The sequence below is a fragment of the Magnolia sinica genome, chromosome 2 (genome assembly GCF_029962835.1).
Source record: "Magnolia sinica isolate HGM2019 chromosome 2, MsV1, whole genome shotgun sequence".
Lineage (NCBI taxonomy): Eukaryota > Viridiplantae > Streptophyta > Magnoliopsida > Magnoliales > Magnoliaceae > Magnolia > Magnolia sinica.
The window spans coordinates 26,687,969-26,713,129 of record NC_080574.1 but is presented as its reverse complement, the minus strand read 5'-3'; the positions used below and the strand labels follow the sequence as shown (position 1 = coordinate 26,713,129).

The 25,161-nt window shown below is 39.2% G+C and overlaps 1 protein-coding gene across 2 annotated transcripts; it reads right to left on the bottom strand.

Moving 5' to 3' along the window:
- Positions 1 to 1,530: 1,530 nt before the first annotated feature.
- LOC131236768 (uncharacterized) lies at positions 1,531 to 24,443 on the bottom strand. Of its 2 annotated transcripts, XM_058234191.1 has the most exons (10): positions 24,091 to 24,443; positions 21,025 to 21,081; positions 20,270 to 20,347; positions 14,156 to 14,209; positions 13,126 to 13,208; positions 12,105 to 12,204; positions 11,954 to 12,016; positions 3,802 to 4,083; positions 2,101 to 2,161; positions 1,531 to 1,988 (listed from the first exon to the last, which is right to left on the bottom strand). In XM_058234191.1, the coding sequence occupies exons 1-10, from the start codon at positions 24,316 to 24,318 to the stop codon at positions 1,891 to 1,893; spliced, it is 1,104 nt and encodes a 367-aa protein (XP_058090174.1). In that variant the 5' UTR covers positions 24,319 to 24,443; the 3' UTR covers positions 1,531 to 1,890. The 2 variants fall into 2 exon arrangements, with proteins under 2 accessions (XP_058090174.1, XP_058090176.1); XM_058234193.1 differs by lacking the exon at positions 21,025 to 21,081.
- Between the last annotated feature and the right edge of the window lie 718 nt (positions 24,444 to 25,161).

Genomic DNA, 25,161 nt, shown 5'->3' with positions numbered 1-25,161 from the left:
TAACCAAGTCATGTCACCTAGGAGAATTATGTCCGTATCTTGAGATTTCACATGTTTGGTGGCATGTTCTAATATAAAAAATTAATAATAAAAGGAATGGCCGTCAAAAACAGAGAAGAAGCATGAATCTTTGCGCACTTGTACAGAAAAAACACAAAATGCTGTAGATGAAAGAAAACACCATATGTAATATAATATAAAGTTAAGAGCAGAAAACCATTGGAACAAGTTGATGACTAATGAGGGTACTGCTAACTTGAAAGATCGAGTGACAAGCAGAGAATAAGAGGAATTTCACAACTTCAAGTAGGGCCGTCAATGGGCTAGGCTCAGGCCAGGCAAAATCAAAATTTTGAATAGCCCCAGCCTAAACATTTCAAAATCCGGGCCAAAGCCAACACCAGGCTCCCTGTTGACAGCCCTAACTTCAAGGTTTAAGAGTGTAATGTAACAAGGATAGCATGTTACAACTAGTGAAATTGTTACCTGTGTCTTTCAAGTTTCTCCCAACTAGCGATCAACTGCTCAAAACAAAGCTCCAGATACACGAGTAGCAACAGCAACAAGGTTATGATTTCCATCTAAATTGCCCCACAAATCGTAAAACTACCATCCTCCCAAAATGAACAAGATCCCTATTGAGAAGCACAGGTCCTTCAGTAGAAGGGTTATGATCGCCTGATCATTGCAATTTTTAGTCTTCACCAATCCATAATGAGGCAGGCAAGATAGCAGTCCACTTGCACCAGTTGTTTGGTATAAAAGTGTGTTGCTCTGCACGCCATCCATTTCCTGTATCACCGAATTCAATAACTCATGACCAAAACAACCTGAAGTCATCTTTTATAAAATTGATCCTGGATCAGGAATTGATTCCACTTCCTTTGACAGGCAACATGGAGTCATATCTCACAAACATTTAGTAAGGATGTCTAATTTCAGTCTGCTTGAGAGGAATAATCTATCCACCAAAATCAATGTTTACAACGCTTCCAGAAAAGGGTTTCACCACATAATCTCTTTAAGTAAATAGGATGTAAATTGGAATGAGTTATGCCCTAATCCAATATGAAACAAAGCACTGTATGTGCTTAAGACGTGTGACTCGGTCTATGCATCTCTCTATATTCCTCATTTCAAGAACATGCAAAAAGATTCACCTCAGAACCAGAGAGAACACAAGCAAACTAGCAATCTTATCTTATTCTTAAACATATAGATGGCACCCTATGCTGCTTATCTTCTTCCTCTTTTCTCCTTGACAAATAGCTCACATATTAGATGAAGTATGTCGGAGAAGGAAAAGCTCCAGAATTTCCAGTCAATGAGATAATTATAACTGTTTTTTCAAGGTTACATAATTATAACTGCCTCTTGATTCCGAATGAACCAGCAAAAACTCACACCATGCCTTAATCATTTTTTCATCTCTGCTTTATATAGTATAGCTTGTCATTGTGCTTATTTTCAATTATTTCTTTTAATCTCTTTGGTTACTGATCTTCATTTTTCCTGTACTTGCTATCATGGTTAAAGTAAAATGGTGAGCAGTTCAAATATAATGAGGAAAATCAGATGGTTAAGATTGCTCATTTAGTTCAAACTTCAGTTTATGACCCATCCACAATAACGCCCATAGTTTGGAGAGTCTGGGTTGTCATGCATGCAAGGCACATGTATAAGGGACGGAACAACTTAAGAAGTGGAGGTGACTGTAGTCTATCCCACTATTCTTCAGCTTCTCAATGCATGATGACCAGAAAACAAGTTGAACGAGGAGATGCCAGATCGAGGCAGTGAGGCAGGTTACACAAGTAAGAAACTCCCTACTGAACCAGTCCACAACATGAAAATCAAGAACCTGTCATTCTCTCCAATTCTCTCCAAATATCAAGGGAGCTCATATTTCACATTTCCAAGATAGAGACCACAAGCAGGGGCCATGGGACTTGCAGCAGTAATGGTCTTCGCATTCAGAATCGTTTCAACTGCGCCAATTGTAAAGAACAAAAATAAGCTTACAACAGAATTTCAAAGACAATGTCTTCATTCTTCCGCAAGTAATTGAGGCAGGGGAGGATAGATACGGAGAATACAAACCATCACTAATTGTTAGTTCCCCAGTGCCAACCGCTTTCAGAACGCCAACTAGCAATCGGACCTGAGAGAAGTTTCATTGAAATTTCAGAGTAAAGCTCATAACATTGGACTGCTACTGAAAAGATGGCAATACATACTAACATGACTGTAATTTCATTTTAACCAGCAAAACTAGTGAAAATAATAGGAAAAGATTCTGTTTCATCCAGAAAAAGATCATGCTATTCATAAATGGCTTTTGTGTATCATTTGTTATTATATGCCTATATTTTATGTATATATAAGAACTGCTAATTTCCCCACCTTCATGGGCCATTAGAAACCTCCCCAAAACTTTTAATTGACATGCCAGACAGCCCATCATCAATCCAGCCAGTGCATTCATAACACTTGAAGCAGGCAACAGTGCAAATATCACAAGATCGGATGATCCAACCTTTTGAATTTTGACTGTTTTGCTGCAACCGTCCATCTTTTACAAGTCATAGATATAACGGTTAGCATGAAAGTGAAATTTTATAGGATGGTTGTAAGACCAGCCATGATTTAGGTCCTACATGATTTATGGGACAGAATGTTGGGCAGTCAAGGAATATCATGTTCATAGGATGACCCTAGCTGAAATGACAGTGCCAAGAAGGATAAGCGGCAAGACAGAGAATTAGACATGAATGCATTTGAGGGAATTTAGGAGTAGCACCAATAGGTAATAAGAAGAGGAAAGGTAGACTTGGATGGTTTGGTCATGTGCTATGGAGACCAAGAACTGTGCCGGTTAGGAGTGAGTTTGTAAAAGTTGAAGACTCTAAAAGGGCAAAGGGAAGGCCCAAAGCGACATGAATGGAGGTAGTAAGAAAAGACTTGATGACCTATGGTCTAACTGAAGTTGTGGAGGTATTCCAAAATGGTATGGTCGTTACGTGACAGTAATGGAGGTAACCATTACGCATTACAGGGTCATAACGGCCATTACAAGACAGTAACAGTGGCAACCGTTATGTGTTATGGGGTCGTAACAGCCATTATGAGACAGTAACCATGGCAACCGTAATGCGTTACGGGGTTGTAATGGCCGTTACGAAACAACGGCACCATAACGGCTTGTAAGGTTTTTTTTTTCAGAAAGAGAGTTGCCATTACGACCACCATTACTGTTGTACAACACCTTGGGAATGGCAGAAAAAAATTCATCTAGCCAACCCCAATTAGTTGGGATAAGGCTTAGATGATGACAAGATTTAGCATCATATAACCAAGGTGCTTGGAATCATAAGCAACCCATGGCGGGTCCTATTGCAAATATGCTTCATGATGATTTAACCGATTCCATCTCTCAACTCAATCTTGACTCTCAATTTCCATGCTATTGATCAGATGGTTAGGATCCAGCGATTGGTGTGACTGTTGCATCATGGTCTGCTAACAATGGTACGGGACAAAGAAAGGCAGTCCAGATTTGTGGGGGACATTAACACTCCCATATAAATACATTCATGCATGTAATGACAACTGGAAAGCAAGGCCCATCACTCATCTCAAAAAAGAAAAGGAAAAAAACAACTCAAAATTACATTAAGAAAAACATCCCTACAAGCAAAACTAAGAAGTTAATCAAAATAGTATACTCTTCTAAGTAACCAGACATAAATTAAGGAAGGGACTCCTAGACAGAGAATAAGAGAGCAAGATCACATAGATGACCTGGTGGTAAAGGAAGGAGCGTGCCCTTGCTGTTACTATGAAGCAACGTTGTCTTGTCATTTGCCCAAATGCTTGACCACTTGCAATACCTAAGCCTCCAACTTTATCATGAGTAGCAGTTGTACACTTCATGGTCGTTTCGATCTTTGAGGTATTAGAGGATGCTTGTAGATCTTGTTCAAAAGAATTAATTTGTCTTCTCTCCACACTTGATGGAAAGTATGGAGATGAAACCACCTCAGAAACATGAAGTTCGTCTAGGGTTTTGACAGGTGAACTTGCCTGATGATATTGGAAGCAGGAAAAAAAAAACATGTTGAGTCGTAGTGGAGACAGCTTGAATATCTAACATGCTTGCCAACCTATGAGAATGATGACATGCAATACCTCGCTTCAAATATTCAGGTTCTCAAATCTATATAAAAAGCAAGCTTAAAGCAAGTACTAACAAAACTGTCTCTAATAGAATCCTACCATATATGACTTTAGGGCATGTTTGGAAACGTGGAATCCAAGGTAACAGAAAGAATAATAATAATTACGCAATGATGATTTTCAAGAGAACTATTGAAACATGGAATTCATTTTTGAATTCTTGTTTGGATAGCTAGTGGCAATCTCATAATCCTCTCACAATCGCCTAGATTCTTGTGCCAAGAATCCAAAATATGGAGAAGTGTAATGATTGTTTGGTAGATTCCACCCTTTTCTTTTCTTTCTTCTTTTTTATTTTTATTTTTTTGAAAGGTAATAATATTTTATTAGAAAAAGAAAAGCCAAGGATAGAACTCCCAAGGCAAATTACACCAGTGATGATCAATTAAAAAAGAAATGTTACACATCGAGGGCCTTCGCGCTTGAGGCCCAACCCATTACATCTAACTTTGTCATCCTAAAGACCTCCAACACCGTCCCACTTAGATTTTCGAAACGCCAATTATTCATTTCCCCCCATTAGAGCCCAAATGTCTGCTAAGAGGGCTAGCCTCCATGTCAACTTCCTTTTTTTTTTCCCAGCCCCACTCCCATGCCATGCTAGGAAGAAACCTTCATTGGACCCCGGCATCACTTACGACACTTTGAAGGAATCAAAGAATCTCTCCCACACCCCTAAGCAAAAGAGGGGCGGATAAATAGGTGATTTATTGACTACGCATTCTACATGCACACCACACTATATTGGGGATCACAATCACACAAATCATCACAACAAAAGGAAAACCCTTTTGCTTTTCCATTGTTTGGCATGGAATCCATGGTTTTCAAACATGGCCTTAACAACAATGAAAGAGAGCACTCTGATAAACTGCAACGCTAGTTTCTTAACGACGGTTGAGTGAAAGGTCAAAGTGTTCAAGGAGGAAGTAAAGGGGGATTTCTTAAGCACCTTAGAAGAGTTTCATGAATGGGTAAATTACAGAAGGAGATGGGCAAGTCCTTTATTTCTTTGATTTTGAAGAGAAAAGGAATGATGAAACTCATAGACTCTAGGGCCAATTAGCCTAATAGGAGACTGTATAAGATTCCGGCTAAGATTTGGCATATATGCTTCTACATGTCCTAAGATTCCGGCTTATAGCTCATAAGTGCATTGATTCTAGGCACAGAGGAATATGAGTATTATCAACAAGTTGGACTTAGAGAAAGCTTCCAACCATGTTAACTAGGAGTTTGTTCTTCATACATTAAGGAGAATGGGGTTTGGAGTTCAATGGAGCTAGATAAAGGAGCATATTGTGTTGCGTCATTTTCCCTCCTAGTAAAACTAGAAGGACCCGAGAGAGAGAGAGAGAGAGAGAGAGAGAGAGAGAGATGATCCTTTAATGCTATCAATTGCCTTCAAAGCAAAGGTACATTTTTTTTTTCAAGGGTTAACCCTCTACATGCAATGAGAAAGTGATGCAAATTGATGCCCAGCATTGCTTTTATAATTGTGATTTTGAAACATGGGCCATCCATGATGTGGCCAACTAAACAGACGATTTGATTAACATCGCTCACTACCATGTATTACGTGGAGAGATGGCTTTTTCATATTCCATTATAGATTAAAATTTTCAAAAATAGGGAACATTCAAAAGACGAAAAGAGAGAGTACCACTTGCCAACTCAACACGTGTCAATGTAGAAGCTTGTGCAAGATCTAATTTGTTCAACAAGTGGGCCCCACCACACAAGTATCATGACCCAAAATCGATATGATCCGGTGACATACAAACAAACTTCACTGTTGAAAGAAATTTGTTAAAAAACAAACTTCAAAAATAATCAATTCAAATTCATTAAATTCATAAATTTCATATAAAAATATCTCAAATGCTTAATCATTCTTTCATTAATCCATTTTCAAATCAAAGAAAATAAATTTACACATCTCTACAGTCTCTTACACAAATTCTCACACTAAAATTCTAATACAGGGGCATTTTCACACCGGGCTCAAGTGGGGTAGCCCGTGGGATGCAGGTACACACTCAGGGTGGGTGACCCATGTGATTTGGGGCCCACAAGGGAGGTCTCATGTTCGAGACTCCTCACCGGGGGTGATTAATGCAGGGGCATTTTCACACCGAGCTCGAGTGGGGTAGCCCGTGGGATGCGGGGACACACTCAAGGTGGGTAACCCATGTAATTGGAGCCCACGAGAGAGGTCTCGTGTTCGAGACTCCTCACCGGGGGTGATTAATGCCATTTCACACCGGGCTCGAGTGGGCTAACCCGTGGGATGCGGGGACACACTTGGGGTGGGCAGCCCATATGATTTGGGGCCCACGAGGGGAGTTTGGGCGAGGTCTTAACCCATGAGATGTGGGGCCTGGGCTATGAGATAAAGGGATTAATTTGTCATACTCTAACAGTTCAAGCTTTTAGAGCAAGTGGGTAATTGTCATGCATCAAATTCTCTCCTTTTAAAAAAAACATAATGCGAAAGGGGAAAAAACAACAAAGAAAAATTACACAACGATCCAATCAAATCACTAACAATTCAAGCATTTCTAATTCCTAGAAAACACAATGAAAGTAAAATATGAACCCTAGAATAGTAGAATCAGATATCCGAACAATTTGGAAAAATCACTGAGCTCAATTATGGAAATGAGGAATTGTAGGGATCTGTAAATTAAGGAGAAAGGGGTCAACGAGGAAAATTACCTGAAATTAAAGGAGGAAAACATTATTGTGAGGGAGGAAGATGTCATTTGAAGATAAGATTGAGAAGGAGATGTTCTAAAAATGGGTCGTTCAGGTAGAGAATAGAAGTGAGAGTTATGGGATTTGTTATTTGTGTGTGTCTACATGAGAGAGAGAGAGAGCCATATGTTTCTATCAAAATGTAGAAAAAGATATGGAAAATGAAAGAAAATTGGTAAGAGGATGCAAGCAGCCCTTGTCCAAAAAACCAAGTTCTTTTCTTTTATTGGATGGGCTGCCAGGGGGTTTGAGGCAAGGAGTCTAATTTCTCCACAGTTTTTGCGACTGTGGCCAAGGTTTTGAGTAAGATGTCAAAATAGCAAGTTTAAAAAGGTTGATTGCATACTTCTAGGTGGACCGAACAAAATTTTCAAGTTTTCCACTAGCAGTCTGCATATGACTCCACTTGTTTTTTCAAGAGAAGAAGCAAAGTCAATAACCTCAAATGTATTCTAAGATGCTTTAAGGTAGAATGTGAATCTTCTAAAAGGTAACGGGTTGGGGTTTAGATTGGATGAAAGAGTGGTGGACCCATGGTTTTGGAAAAAACAAGTCAACTCAGTTTCATTCTTAAACAAGTCGAGTCAATTTCATCCTAACTTGGTCTTTTCCAATTAGTTTCAGCACATTTTGGGCTTTGAATCATCCAAGACAGATGAAATCAAATCAACGTGGTATCGTTCCAATATGAGTCGCATGCCAAACCCAGATTAGATCCATGGGTGATGTTACTGGGGATATCAGGTGCAAAGCAAGTTCCCATCCATCAACATATCTTGGCCTCCCTTTGTGTTTGGCAAGCCATAAAAGAGTCTTTGGGAGCTAGTGAATAGTGATTGAAAGTGTGGAGGAAATTTTGGCTACTTGGAACGCAGATTGTTGCCTTTTGTGGGTAAAATCAACTCACGGCGTAGCTCATTTACTTTTTTTATCACTTTTTTTTTCCATTGTCCTATGAGCATGATAAACACATTGGAGAGGTTTCAAAGGGACTTTTGCGGCATGGAATAGAGAAGAAACACAAATATCATTAAGAACTAAGAAGTGTGCATGGGGGAACGGGTCTCAAATCAATGTGTGCAAGCCCACAAGACAAGGGGAAGCAGGTCTCAAACCATTAAGCTTACTAATCAAGCATTGCTCAGTAAGGGACTGGAGGGTTGGAGAGTACTGCATACTTCGGGAGGAGGTCTACTGAGAAATTATGGACTGCAAGAGGATGGGCATGATCACCAGCTTGCTTGAGGTGTCAAGGTCCAGGGTGTGGAAAGCCATTCAAAATGTCAAAATGTAGTTTATGAGAGAAATCTCATTTGAGGTCAGGAATGGTTCTCAGATTAATTTTTTGGACTAGTAGTGCAATAACAAACCCTTATGCGGTGGGGACACCCTATGTCTTCAAAAAAAAAACAAACAAACCCTTATGCTCAATCTTTGCATCCGTTTTTGGGCTTACCCTGATAAAAAAGGTAAAGGTGTGGGTTCGACTCCCCTCCTCACCATTACCCGATACAAGTGGTTGTGGCTGATTGCGTGTATCTGCAGGGAATAGTCTCGCCTCAAAAGGGGCGGGGACACCCTGTGTCTTCAAAAAAAAAGAGGTAAAGGTTAGTCAACATATTAGCTGAGAGGGTGATCAAGGGGTTTGGACCCCAGATTCTAGGACGAACTTGGGGAACAAGGAGATCGATGAGTTGATAAGACTAATGAGGGATGTTGGAGGGAGTTCCCCTTAGCCAAAATGGGTTGGATATGAGAGTATTGAAGTGGGATCCTTGTGTCAGTTTGTATAATATCTTTGTACATGCACTTGTTGGAAAAAGAGAGATGGTGTCCCCAACAGCGTGGCGTTCATCAGTTATTGGGCCTTCAAGAGTGATTGCCTTTGGTTGCACGGTAGGTTGTGATGATGCATTCGCAATAGACCACCTTAGAAATGGGCAAAGAAATATTATTAATGGATGCTAATGTGTTTGAGGAATGCAAAGCGTTAACCATCTCTTCATCCATTTCCTTTCACTAGGTCTGGTCATGGTGCATCGATCAATTTAAAGCCTTATGGTCGATACCGAGTGCAACTATCAAATTCTTGGATGTGTGGTTGTGTGGTCCTGTGGACGTAATGGCTGAATTCCGTGGAATATATGCCCTCTTGCAGTGATTTGATCAAGCTTGTAGGGTATAGGAGAGTAGATTTCTAGGAGTTGAAAGATGTTCTTCTATAGCATGGGGGCTTAGTGGCTTCGTCTTGCATGGGGCATTTCTTTCTGTCTTTGGCTTTGCGATTCTAATAAATTTCTTTTATTGATGAAAAAAAAAATCCAAAACATAGCCTTACAGACCCTTTCAAGATAGTTTGATTCATCTCTCAGAAGTCCCAATGCATAGCAAGCTATATTACAATGGAAACAACATAGGTAGGTCATCCATTTTGTGTGCCTCAAAGTTTTGCATTTTTTGCAAGGTTCAAGACATCGGTATCAGAGCACAAATCAGCACGCTCCAAAATGAATAAGTATTAGTAATATCGACCAAACATGCTGGCCTCAAACTAATGTAATACCATGCTAGTGAGACATGCAAAAAAAAAAGAGCATCGTGTCCATTGGTTTAAAAAAAAAAAAAAAACTTTAAAAATGGGATCCACCGGCTGGTTTTGAGCCATGGAAATTTGTCTTTCATAGGATCCAAAAGACATTTAGAATAGAGTCAATAGACGTCTCAAGTTGCATGAACACCATTTCCTTTTAGGGTACCATCAACCAAGTTTCCATCTTGTCTGACTCGCTTCTCTTATTACATGTTCCTAAGATCTTTGTTGATGAAGTCAGCTTTACTTACAATTTGGTGGAAGGTGGTCCACCTGCCGGTTCAAACAAAGAGAAGTTGATGCAAGACACATGATTTAATGCTAGCATGCAACGTGGAGATTATGAAATAATCCATAAAGTAATTCAATTAACAAAAGATGTTAACCTACCAATTAATTAAGAGTAAACAATAGGAAATAAAATATGATTTAACCTAAATCACATGTCCGCATGCTAAGAAATCACATAAATCAATTAAAACTAGAACCGATGGAAGGATAGAACTTCCAATTTAGTATAGGCACATTCCACACTCAAGGGACAAATCTGTAAGTTTGATGATTAGGGTTCGAAAGGGGAAAATCTGAAATATGGAAAATTAAGGTTTATGGGAATTGGGGATTTTGAAATTAGGGCTTTTAGAAATTGGAGAAAATTGAAAATTGAAGATCTAGGGTTTAGAAGGTTGTAATGGAAGGGAAAAGAGGAAGACAAGAGAAGAAGAGAATACCTTTCGAAGAGGAGAGAGGAAGGATGTAAGATGAACAATACCTTTTGAAGATGAGGAAGAGAAAGGATGTACCTTGGAATCCACCACCAAGCAAGCTTCTACCCTTCCACAATTTAATTGGAATGGAGGATTAAAAAAAAAACCCTAGAAAATAAATAGAAATTTTCCTTAACACAAGAAAGCTTCTCTCTTCTTCGTCTTTTTTTCTCAAATATCCACTAGGGTTGGAACTCCACCCCCATTGTGCTTTTATAATAAAAAGTTCGGAATTAAAATTCAGAGTAATTACAACTATGCCACTCACCAAGTAAAGTGACCTATTATCCAAAATAAGAAAACTAAGACATATATTATGAATCTCAACTATCAAATAACTCGTAAAAATAACAAAAAACATAAAGAAAACAACATCAAAATCCAAGGGGCCCAGATCTAAAAGACCTAGTGGCCCGATAACCTGATCGACAAGATCCAACGGTCGGATCGACATGAAATAGAAATTTTATAACTAAAGTGACCTCCTAAGCAGCCCGCATGCATCATCCCAATGTGGGGTCTTCTTGATGCACGTCCGATGCATGTGGGGTCTTCAAAACGGCCCGGCGGGCCCCATCTGGAACTCGTCTCCAATCCACAAAGAAAGTTGCATTGATGTGGGTGGTCGTCTCCGTCTCTGGTACATCCGAGTAGGTCCTCTGATGTCCCCATCAAAAGTCAAAGAAGTTGGGTGTGGAGAAGTTATTTAAGCTTTGGGCCCTCCATGTGTTCTCTGGTCAAATGAATAGGTAGCCCATGTTCAAGGATCGACATTCTTTGGTTTGTAACTGTGGAAGGGGTGTGCATTCTCTTGTGCTTCCAAGCAGAAGGGACCCGTGGAAATTCTACTTAATTGCAAATGAGTTTAGGCCCTAGCATCCTCGATTGTGCATCATTTAACCTCATTTCTAAAGAAGCCAGCATTTTAGTTGATAGTCTTGTGAAGCGGATAATTGCCCTAGTCTTTGTTTAAGACCTTATCAATCATGGGTTCCTTGTAAACTTCATTTTTCTTTCAACAAAAATATTAAGTTGTTGATTTTTATTAAAAAAATCCCTGTGCGTAAGTGGTTTCCATCCACGCAGATTCAAATGGTTGACAGTTAAAGAGGGACATAAGGATCGTATCTGAGTACTCCATTCACCAAGCTGAAATTTCCTGATTGTGGTGCCTCCACTCTAGAGGATGCTGATGCTCTCCTCAACATTGGAGCAACCTAGCAATTACTACCCTAGGTATTTTAAACATTTGAGATGGACAGCGTCCTAAAGTAGCATTATCCTATACGAAACAGTAGGGACCCAATACATGGCTACAAACACATGCTAGAACGGTCATGCCACACGCTGCACCTTTTAGCACAACAATATATGATGACCACAAAGGGGAATTTGTGAACAGTTGGTGCCTACAGCATGTAATGCCAAATGAGCCCTCTGAGCAGTTAAATAATAGGACCACAATCTCATAGTGTTATCCCATGCTAGCGTATCTAGAGATTGGGATTGCTTTGAGAGTGCTCTAGGTTTGTATGCAAAGGTGAAGTCCAACAGGTAATAAATGAATAAATAAATTTTGAATAGTTATCAGATGGGGATAAACCTGACAACCAGCAGATCTGAATGAACTGAAATCATGATGTCCGACAAGGATGTTACATGCTTTCTGCTTGAAAACAAATCACCAATAAATCTAACGAAAGCAGGAAAATGCCAGAAAGAGTTGCTGATAAATAATAAAGTATATAATCCACCTGCATGGCAACAAGATCTAGTTCCTTAGGTACATGCCAGGCGCGTTCTTTCTCAAAAGTTGATAAAGGCTCTGGCCCAGAGAGCAGCCGATAGAAGTATCTAAAGACAACCAAATAGCTAAATAGATAAGTTTCTTCAGTAGTGTTTAAATTTAATTGTATACACAAAATATGTATATAAATACATGTGTGACATTCTTCTACGGTAAAAGGTAGCAACAAAAGAGGTTTTGAAGGGCTGAACTACTTGGGCTTTGGCGGCATTAAAAGCTCTAGAATCATTAGAACTTGCAAAATTATCATTATTTAGTGGATCTAGCAGGCATTAAAATCTGAAATCCTATGCCTCCCAGCCAAGTAATTCAAAGGCAAGAATGATTAATAGCTACAACAGTCTCGCCCCCACCACCTCTGACACGTTGATAGGCAGTAAGATGCAATCTAGTTTATCCAAGGCACAACAATAGAAATGTTATGTGTGTAGGTAAGTATCTTGTGCGTTTGTGTGCGTGTGTCTAGAGAGAGAGAGAGAGAGATGGTCTACCGGTATGGAGGCTACTCCTAACATCAGTGAGCAATGGAGCCCATTGTGGTGCCCAAGGACTGTTGGGTACAATGGAGTCAACATGGATGCATCCCCCCCAGGTCGCGAGAGCGAGAGGCGCTAATCAGGTGACACTAAGTGTGCTACGCGTCCACGGAGTGCCTGCAAAATGAGCGATTTCAATCTAATTTGCAGGCTCTCGATGGATGCTAGGATCATCTGATCAGTGAGATGAAAAATTCTAGCCATCCATCATGCAGGCTATCCAAGGACCCCTAGGACAATCCAATCAAGCAATAGAGGGGTTCCAGGTGCAACCATGGTTAACTACAGGTAGGCCCAATTGTCCAATGCAAAGGACTTCACAGTGGATCATTCCTCTAACTAATACCTATAAGCATACATGTCTGCCTGTTTGTATCACTGACTGCATCCCCAAATACCATGAGCTCGAAGTTTAATTTCAATGATACCTACGTGCGCTCTTGAGCTTTGAATCTAGCATGAAAATCAGGGGGAACGCATCGAACATCAATCACCATAATATCACCTTCATTTTTCTGTCATTAATAAGTAGAAATTCATTAGACTTCATTCTTCATATGTTACTAAAGGAAAGAAAATAGCTGGCAAGACTGAGTCTCTGTATTTTCTGTAAGAACTACCACATAGGAACCACAAGCACAATCAATGCTTATTGGCTTGACATCATTTTGGTACAAACCGTACAATGAAGTTTGGCGTCATGAACTTTTATTGTAGACCATAACTGTCAGCATAACTAAAATCTTTTTGTAGGAAAAGCAGCAATGGTACATTACACGTGTTGAGATTCCCTCGCTTTTTTTTAATGATGACAAGGTGTCCCCACACCTTTAAGGCGAGACTATTCCCTGCGGATGCATGCAATCACCCGCCAACCATGTGCATCGGGAAATCCACGGGGAGGGGAATCGAACTCATGTTTGTGGGGAGCAAACCCACAACCAAAGCCATTGAGATTCCCTCACATAAAAATATTTTTTTTAAAAATTATATGAGGGCCACTATAGATGGTCATATACATGGTTTCCACTTCTAGGAAAACATTCAAGATGCCAACAATATGGATATCAAAGAAATCAATAGCAGTAAGCTTATATTTTCTTAGCTTCATTATACATGACACATTCTTGTTCACATGGATAGGCTTACAAGAAATGTTCCAGCACCCATGCATGCATGCAATGTATATCATATATAGGCAGATATATCCACTTTGCCAAAGCAGAAATAACTTTTCTAGTTTAAGCTGTAATAGTATCTGCATGCTGGTAATTAGGGATATCGCCTTGAAATTTTTTAGTACCAGTGAAACCAGTATTTTTTTTATTGGTTAGCTCAATTAGGTCGCAAGCAGAAGATAGGGTTTCTACGAACAGATTCAAAAAAACAAGACAGAAAAGCATGGTATTCGATAAAGACATGATTTTAAATCAGAAATTTACTATACCAATAATGGCCATACCTGCAAGAAATGGTTCACAGCCTTTCTAACGACTCCAGGTTCATGAGGTGGTAACTGCATTTTTTATAGTAAGTGGCATATCAAATGCTAAATACTTGAAAGCATGAGGTTGTGTCACTTGTTTGCTAGTTAAAGTGAATATCATATGCACACAAATTAAGACACTGAAAGCTATGCACTCTGCTTATATTCCTGTTTGCGAAATAAAGATGCAAGATTTAGGCATTCGACTGTTAGATCTGCCTAGATTTGTAATATGCCATTAAAACTCATTGTCTTCTAAATCAAAAAAATAGGTTAAAACTCATTAATTAATCCTATATATTGAGATATAAAGAAACCAATTCATGGGCCATTGGAACTTGCATGGGAGGAACGATTAGATAGGATTTAACATAACCGGATTAAACACCTAATCAGACAGCATGTGAAAACAAGACTCGACATTAGAAAGTTACAGTGTAAAATCAATAACCATTTTATAATCCAGACTTCAAAAATATTGTGAGAGTAGAATGATGAGAATTTTATAAATCCTTTGCATTTCAATCAAGAGAAAAGTAGGAAGCCTAGTGATCACCAGGAAGTGAAGAAGAGTTTGACTGAGAAAGAATGGCGAGTCGTGCCTCGCAGAGTCACATAAGTTGTTGGACTCCACATCCGGTTGTTGGGCAGTCGAGAAGAAAAGAAAACAAGAGAAGAAAAGAAAAAAGGAAGGGAAGGAGAAGAAAAAAGACTTAACGGAGTCGACTCAACCGAGTCAGCCCGCTGAGATTCCGAGATATGATTGTTTATAGGGCATAGACAAACCCCCCATACTTATCGTAAATCACGTAACTACCCTCCAAATACCTTTGATTCAAAATAGAAGCTTAGATGATGTTTTTACACCTTGACTCGATAAATCAACTCATCAAGTCATTATGTTGATTATTATTGTTCTAGTCCAAAAAGACCAAAAACCCTAGTTTGATTGATGGGTAATCAATGCATGTGATTCCATGTAGAGAACTTCGCCGATTCACATCAAAACACTTATTGAGTCGCATTGAGTCATCTGTCATATAAGTGCATCTAACTAAGTGGTAGTGGAACCGAACCTGATGGAATGCATGTATTTCTAGTGATACATCAGGTGGGTGATCCTCTCATACTTTGCTAATTCCAGGTTTACACATACATGATATGTTTAATTTACATGTTGCATATATAATGAATATAATAGCTTGCTTTTCAGTTGATGCTTTAATATGTTGATGTTTTACATTGAATCATAAATTTTTGTTTCTTCAATTCATAGTTATCTTAGAATGCAGATATGGATTTTGTTGCTTTATTAGTTTCAAGAATATTCTTAATTCATGGAGAAGCAACATTAGATTGATGTACCTTTTAGATTATGTACATTGATTGCATGTTGTATTTTCTTGAGAAATGGTTTGCACGAGTGCGCTGCCCAAGGATTTCCTTAAAATGGTACGTGGGTGCTTTGCCTGGACTCTCTAAAATGTTGAATGCATGATGTCCGAAATAGTTTTGCACGGGTACACTACCCTGGGTTTTCCTTAAAATGGTACATAGGTGCTCTACCCAGATTCCCTAAAATGTTAGATGCACGGTGTCCTGCCCTGTGAGATCCGAAATGGTTTTACATAAGTGCGTTGTCTTGAGTTTTCCTAAAATGGTACACGGGTGCTCTACCTAAACTCCCTAAAATGTTGGATGCATGGTGCCCTGCCCTGGGAGATCCGAAATGGTTATCATGGTGCTCTGCCCTAGGTTATTCCCTAAAATGGTACGCGAGTGCTTTTCCTAGGTTCGCCTCGAAATGATCCACCGTTATTTATTATTAGTTTCTTATACGTTAATGCTCATATGATTCTTCATAATTTCTTGAATTCCATTTGCTAATCCTGTATGATGTGATTATATATTTTGATATCATGTAAACTTGAAACTTCCAAATTGTGGGTGCGAAGTGACCCCATGAGTTGTTATGCTCACTCCCACTTAGAAAGTTTTGCCAAGAGTAGGATTTAGTCGAGAAGTGCAACAAAACAGAGATCTAGGCTTAGTTGATTTCAAGTTTTCATTATATCATAAAATTGTATTTAATCATTCAATACACTGAATAATTGATTTCCGATTAATGTTATAAATCGTGAGCATTTTATTGCAATTAATTTTATTTTTTATTTTTTTTACGGTAATTGTATCTAGATGAGGATAATTGTATATAATAATAATAATAAATAATTATAATTCTCGAGTCTAGGATTTGAGTCTCAAATCACTCTATTCGGGTACCCGAATTTTGGGGCATGACATGTTCAAAATATGATCGATCCTGACTGTCTAATAACTTCACGATCCAAAGTCTCATTTGAACAAGTGACACTCATTTCAAAGAACATGACAAATAGAGAAAACTAATGAATCAAATCCCTAAAAGGGGAGCTTTAACTAGGCCGAAAATGGTCCACAATTTACTGGCTCATAGGTATTGGACATGGGTTGTCCACAACACATTTAATGGCCTCACATGCTGATCCAATAGTCCAAAGGTTATGGGGCCCCATCAATAGCAAGCTAAGGGTGGGTCCCACACCTCAAATGGTCACTAGGTTAGATCCACATAAAAATTATCATGATTGGACATAGACACCATCATATACACAATGTGTACAAAGATGAATGGTGTGGATTGCATATGGATATGTGGGCCTACATATTTTGAAAATTTTAGATTTTTTTATTTTAAAAATTCTTAATATGTAGATTTAAAAATTTTAGTTGTTATGTGATTTTAGGAAAGAAAAAAAAATCTAATTAGAACAGCCAATCAACGAGGGGAGAGAGAGAGAGAGAGAGAGAGAGAGAGATGCTTATCAGAGAGGGGCCCACCAATTTTCAAATGCTTTTGGGCAAAAACTCAAAGGAAAAGATGGCATTTTCCTAAGGCGAGCACATGCAAAGTGTGTCGAATCCGTTACGTAACAATATCAGCTGGGCCCGTTACGCAATACAAGGGCATAACGAGCACCCTGGAAAAAGTGGCCCTACAACGGCAATTACGGTCGCATCTAATATAATCTTATTATTGATATTACGTATTTAGGAAATTAAATTTTGGGATTTTTTCCATATTTTTCTGAGCTTTTTTTCTTCTTTTTAAAAAAAAAAAAAATTCGTCACCATTACAGGGCATAATGGTCATTACGCATAATGGAAATGGTGGGGACCGTTGCGCCCACCGTTTCCATTACGGCATACCTTGGTGGCAAAGAGACAAAAAGGAGGCTCATTGCAAAAGGACAAAAGGGGACACATGGCATTTCCTAAATGGATACATGGCAAAAGGACAAAAAGGGAGATGCGCCACATTTTTCTAAAGGGAATACATGGCAAGAGGTTAAAGGGAGATATCAAATATGCGACATTTTCCCAAGGGTGACACATGACCTTTTTCTAAGAAGAACACATGGGAAAAGTGATGGGGACATCACGCGCACACGCGCACACACGCCGCCCCCCTATGCACGTACACAAGGAGGAGGGCCCCACCATCGATCTGGCTAGATGACGACGTCCAGGGAGGACCTCCTAGTTAGAAGACGGAGTTTTGGTTCAAGAGTGTAGGCCCGATAGCCAAGTAAAGCCCATCATGGGATCTCATGATCGTGGCCCACTAGTCGGATTAATTTCATATTTTATGTTTTGATTATTTATGTTATTTAAAATATCATGGATGTTTTAGATTTCTTTGATTAATTTTTATTTTGGTTTACTTCATCACCAAGTAATAGGTTGCGCACATGGCGCGAGTTTTGGGGTATAAGGTTTTCTTATAAATAGGCACCCCTTGTAGTTATTTTTGATTCATTGAGATTAATAAAAATTCATACGTGTTTTTTTTTTCCTACTCTCTGAGTTTTGATTTGTGGAAAAATTCAAGTGGGTGCGAAGTCCTCCCTTTTCGAATGGCTAACTACCGTGGTGCAAAGCCACGCCTATCCCAATCCGCCCCTACCTTATTTCATCCATATCTCTCACCTTATACAACATTCTTGTTTTAAATCCACCAGTTTTTACTTTGCAGCCGTTCTTATCCCTACAGCCAGTTTCCAGAGTCTGGCCCTGCAAGAGGGCCGAAACATCGGCGGATCACTACGCACAGACCATACGTCAGATCGCCACGAAACTTGGAGGTTTTGAAGACCTCCCCTGGCCGACCAGGGCCAAGGAGGCTGTTTGGGGAATTGAGCCCCGCTCGCACATGCAGCCAGGTTTGTGCGCACGTGTGCCAAGCCCTGCCGCTGTCCGCACTCGTGGACTTTCATCGGTTCAGGTTTTCCTTCTTATTTTCTCTCTTTTTGTATCTAATTTCATAAACCCTAACCCTAGATTGCATTATCTTTAATTTATTTGTCCTTTTTTTTATCCTAGGGTTCCTTGAATTGAAATTGGTGAATCCCTTGGATTAGGGACTGGTTACTGTGCATGTGTGGATGATTTCTATTTTCCTTTGAGCATCGTTTGGTCCATAATTTTGCTGATCCAGTCCTAGCCTGTGTAGGCCTAGACCCGCACAGATTCCCCTTGCTTGAATGTTTGAACTTTTGTGTGGGATGTAGAATTTTTATGTTATTGTTTCTGAATTAGTATGATCTAAGCTTGAAATCTTGCATATCATATTTAAATTTCATGTCCTGCATAAAAAAGTCAAAGGGAAACACGTGGCATTTTCTTGAGGACAAAATGGTTATTTTCCTAAGAGGAAAACGTGGCAAATAGTACGAGGGAGACACCGCATTTTCCTAAGAATGGGAAAAAGAATGGATTGGTTGTGGTTTGATCGTATGGTTACGATCCCTTGTGAAGTAGGAGTTGCAGTGGACCCTCCTAATCCAGTCCGATCAAATGGTAATAATAAGAACAACAACAATATTGTGATAATATGTGTCATCTTCGATTTTAATGATAAATAGGAAATGACATGATATCTCCCAAAATTACATTTAAGAAGATATCATGGTAATAGCGTGATATTTTCAAAATATCTTTGATATTGTAAGTATGGTCGATGAGGGTTGTGCATGTCCAACACCAACACATGTTCAACACGGCAAATTTAAGTGGAGTGCTTGTTACTAGGATCATCATACACTCATAGATATGAACTTTAATTAGTAATGCTAAATGACTCTCAAGCAAGCTATCTAAACTCAAGGTCATAAAATTCCGAATCAACCCAACAGTATAAAGTATAAACTAACCATTATCCATAAGGAACCAGCACTGCTGAATAATGTTAGCTAGTGGTTGTCCTAATGGGATGATTACATTGACCACAAAGCACTAGCAAGCTCCTTCACCATTCCTTTTTAAAAAAATAAAGAGCCATGAAAACTGGGCATCGTATTTTTATTTTATTTTTTTGGAATGTTGGAGTGAAATTGATCACCAACTCAACCATACAAGTTCTGGAGCTTTTGTTCACACAAAAAAGGAACGCTAAAAGCTTATCAATTCAAACAAAACATGGGTGGTTATCAAATGCTGCTTGTTTTGTAGAAACATGATATATTTTTTCTCTAAGAGGATGATATAACTTTTTTATGGATTACCAGGTGTTGAACAAGTTGACCGTGAAGAACAAGCATCCCCTCCCTTTGATCGCATCTCTCTTTGATCAGTTGGGTGGACTTAGTTACACGCTAGACCTTACCAGCACTAGTTCGTACCTTAACTAGCAAGCAAGGCAAGTTTCTTGTAACTTGGTGAGAGTTTTTTAAGTCTGATTTTACTGTGTGCAGGAGGCAATCTACGAGGCCAAACATGGTAAATCGACGGGTCCAGAGGAGAATCCAAATATGGACAGCATTTATGATCAGAATAACAGGGCACTACATATCTTCAAGCTACTGAAAAGAGAAGCATTGCACTGCTTGACTTTATATTGGATTTTTCAAAGTGATTTAAGGATAAAGAAGATTTTTTTTTTTAAAGATTTTATTAGGAGGAAACTACAGCATCCAAACCCAAGTCAAAACTTGGGATGAATAGAACATACTCATGAAAGAAAAAACTTAGATGGATGAGTTGGCAAAATACCACAGCACCAGGCTTCCTTTTGCTGATGCGCTCCACATCTACATGGCAAACGTTTGATAAAGCATGCACTCCTGCATCCTGAATCAGCAATATTCATCATCATGTTCCATGCAAACTAATAACTTGGACAGGACTGAAGCAAACAAAAGATAAAACACGCCAGAAATTAAATATACTATGCATTAAGCGTAGCAATTGAGAAGTCGCGCTTGCACGCCCAATAGACTCGACAGAAGATGTGTGTTCAGTGGTCTAGCATTTTGTAGATGTTGCACATAGACAAACAGCAAGTACTAAGCACAGTTACTGCACAGTAGCACCAAAAGCAAATTTCTTAAACTACAGAGGAAGTGCAACACAAATGATTACTTGATGGCACTTATCCGCAGAATGCATCTTACGTAGAGATGACAAATGCAAGTTTACTCAGGCCTCCTCAAAAGAATGTTGTGCTCGTACAACACACAAATGATTATTTAATGGCACTTATCCACAGAATACATCTTATATACAGACAAAAAATGCAAGTTTAGTCAGGCCTCCTCAAAAGAACACTGTGCTCCAACATAAATAATCAGACAGATAATAATACGCTAGAGCAGTCAAGTGGATCCAGAAAATCACAAGGGCAAAAAATCATCTGCTGCATAATGTGACCCATTTGAATACATCTGATGATTTAAGAAGGAAAAAAATTTACAACAAGGAGGGGTCACACTGAAATGCCTTTGCTTTCAAGTAGAAATTGAACTTACAGTTCGACTGGAGCACAAGATTGAAACAGGCTGCCCAATGAATTTATGAAAAGCCTCCTACAAGAAGCATAAAGATGTCAAAGTTACTGAGATCAAATTATTCCATGGATCAAGAAAAGTAATCCTCTAAAAAATTTGCAGGTAAGGGCGTGTATCTAACATCATACCAAATTGATGAAAGCTAAAAGAGATAAAAAATTTAATATCAAGTTTCTGTTTAACCAAAAAGAACTGTCCCTTTGTTCCAATATGATGTTTCCATCATTCCATTAAGAACAAAGAAGGGACCCATAATTGATATACAAACCACCAAAACCAGATTTGCAAAGCTTAAAAGTTTGGTCCATAGACACTGCCGAAGTTTATGGCAATGCCATGTCACAAAAGAATTTGAAATAAGTGAACAGAATGAATTTATTTAATGAGGAGCCAGTTACATGTACTCACAATCATGCGGAGTGTCTAACTATGTCTAAGTGTACAAGATACTCCCATAAAAGAATAACCTAATATAAGAAAAATGCCAAAGCATTCAGCACCTTCCTTTTTTATGGTAACTAACTCTTGCCTTCACCATTGAGCAACTTTTATGTTGACATAGGATTTGGGATTCTTGGAGGAACCATCTTCTTCATGTTACAAGATGATCGCAAGTGATGGAGGGTTGGTTTTATGAAACCTAGAATGAATGTCAAAACTCAAGAATAAAATTTCAGACAAGCTCAATGGTGCTTCTAAAGGGCTTCACAATTCCTTCAATATCTGTTTGGCCAGTGCATGCTGCAAGTTACAACATGCATGACTGATTCCTTTTTCTTTTTCCTTTTTTTTGGGTGCATTGCACATGATCCCTAACCCATTCTATTTGCTTTTCTCCCTTCAAAAGCTCCAAAAATGAAAATCCCAACTTCCAGGGTTTTTTAATCAACAATTTGTTATATCAGAATAATTCTTGTACCACAAAAATAAAAAAATAAAAAATAAAAAATTATAGACTTTCTGATACCTTCACTCTTCCATGAAATAAGTGCTCCATGAGGAAACTCCAGTATTGCCAGTTGTTTAGTTGTTTGTCCAGCCAAAAATAGTCCCTCTTTAATCTTTTAATGTCGCCAATTGGTGTGGAAGATTTCACACCAATCCTTATAAGCCACATTACATTGCCTACACCAACCCTTTGCTTTTCCTGGCAAAAATTAGCCCAGCTTTAAGCTCTTACTCTTCTGGTTGATGCTTCCATCCACGATCTATCTAAGAAACCACCAACATAAACTGTTTTAATTTGCCTATGTAATTTTGGATAAGCATATGTTCATCTCCTTTTAAAATTAGCCCAGCTTTACGATCTTACTCTTCTGGTTGATGCTTCCATCCACGATCTATCTAAGAAACCACCAACATAAACTGTTTTAATTTGCGTACATAATTTTGGATAAGCATATGTGGATCTCCTTTTAAATTAAAATCAACTGACTTGATTCCATTATAGGCAATCATTGTTGCCCACATGATCATTCCCCCTTTTTATTATCCACTATGCGATCTGTCACTTCTCTACTGATATTGAGTTGTTATTTAAATTGCCATTCATCTTTCTCTTCAGTCTTCATCAATTATATTTCTTGTACAGGTTTACTCTCTTTTCAACCATTTCTACCATCTGCCCAGATAGTTAGCACATACTACATTACTACCCAAGATAGAAATCAAAATTCATACACAGCTACTTCTAATCATGACAATCAGAAAGGATACTGAAATCAAGGAAGATGATCGAGACACATTGCATAATATTTATGAACTATATCTTATCATTCATTAACTGTCAGGAGGACCCTGAGAAATTAGAACCCAACATATCAATGGTATGGAATCACCAAACCAGGGTCCCCACTTGTAAAAACTATAGGCCCAGTTTTACAATATGTCCTCAGATTCATGGTTGTATAAGAGTTACTACTCAACAGATATCATTCAGTCACCCATTGTTGATAGGAATGAAGTTCGTGTCCTTCGTTAGTCCTGTTGTCGAAACATTCGAAACCTACTTTCCTTTATTTTTGCAGGCACGTAAAGAGCAAACAATAGAACAATCCACCTGTGGTTATCTACTTCTAGCTGAAGCATATTGACTTGAAGGGAGTCCTGGAGCTCTCGAAAGATCAATAACCCTAACGGTACATTTGGATCAAGGTTTTAAATATCGGCACCAGTCCCTTTAATGGGACATCAAATACTGATACAGTACAGGCTGATACAGCCTCATATTGGCCCTTGGTATCGCGTACAAGGGTGGGCCAATAACAATACAACGTGGCCAATACACCATCGTAGTCGATATTTAAAACCATGGTTTGGATGCACAATTTGATAGAGTGGAATGGCGGAACATGACAAAGTGGAATGGGCCGAATAGTGGAACAAGACTCACATACTGACCCCGATTAATTGGGATGGTGATGATGATGATGATGATGTTTCGATGCACAATTGAATCGAATTGCAATCAATGGCCTAATACAGTGGAGATTACCAATTTGGGATTTTCCTTACATGGAATCCATACTGAGGATACGGCCTCCAAATTGAAGGGAACACAACTATGACTTTCAGCTCTACCTCATCATTATGATACTTCGGTGAAATGTTGTTGATATTTTGACATTTTCACTCGACTAAATTGTGTTTGCAATTCAATCCATGTGCACATCCAAATGCAGCGTGGAGGAGTTCTTGAAGGCCATATTATCACCAATATTAGCTGAACACTTCCAGGGCTATAGATTTCAAACTGCTCAGACCATTCAATTAGACCTACATGAGGAGAATTTACACCCAGCTGATTAAACAACAACCCATCTTTTCCACCTTTGGCGATAGAATAGCGTGAATTGTACTACTACATTACCAGATGTCGAAAGGGTGCTTGTATTCACGAATCAAGGTAGATGAGGATATCAAATCCCAAAAATAAAAACGACATGGATGTAGTGAAACATAGAGAATCAGTCAACAACAAGGCGAACTAGCGGATAGATGGATATATTGAGCGATGAGATCATGTACCTCAAGAACGCCGACGACAGTTCTGTCGTTTGGCTGCTTCTGCGAGCCGCAGAATCGAGTGCCGATGTATTCAACGGCGATCAAGTATCTTTGGATTCTAGGGTTTTGGGACATGGATTCTTGAATGGCGGGGGAGGGGTTTTCGGGCCTGGGAATCTTAGAGGGCTTCGGAGATGGAGTGGGAGATTCGAGAGAACGCTTGGGTTCTTCTTCTTTTTCATGTTGCATTTTTTCCTTTTTAAGAGATCAGTTGCATTTTCTTGGGAGGGATGTGAACGTCTGTTTTCTTTTGCGTTTCTCACTTCCCGCTTCTTCCCAGTGGCGCGAAATGTTCTGTTCGAAGAATTAGGGCGAGTAGCGAGGGTATTTTAGGGACGCGGATTGCGTCCTACCCCGCCCGGACAAAATCCGTCCGGACAGGACTCTGTGGGGCCCACTGTGATGTAAGTGTTTTATCCACGACGTTCATAGTTTTTATCAGATCATTTTAAGATATTACCAAAAAAATGAGGCAGGTTCAGGGCTTAAGTAGACCACAAAGTGGGGATTGAACGTCCACCATTAAAAACTTCTTGAGAGCTGGAAAAGCTTCGGATCAAGCTGATATTTGTGTTTTCACTTCATCCACGTCTACATAACCTTATGAATATGCTGGATGGTAAAAAAACATAACGGTGGCCCTTAGAAAGGTTTCAACGGTGGGTGTCATTATCACTACAGCTTCCTTTTGTGTGGTTCTCTTGAGCTGTGGACCTGCCTCATTTATATAATCATACCTTAAAATGATCTTATTAAAGCGATGAATGGCGTGGATAAAACATTTACCTCACGGTGGGCCCCACAGATCCCTGCCCGGACGGATTATGTAGGACTCAATCCGCGTCCGTACTTTACGATTTGTGACATGTTGAGCCACGCGGCGGGCATGACTTTCGCTTGCGTGGATGGAACGACTTCATGATCCAAACCGTCCATCAGGTGCGCCACCTTGTACCGAGGCCCAGAAATTCAAGCTGGTTCAAAATTAAGGTGGCTGCAACACGGGGAACGGTTGAGGTGAATGTTATTCGT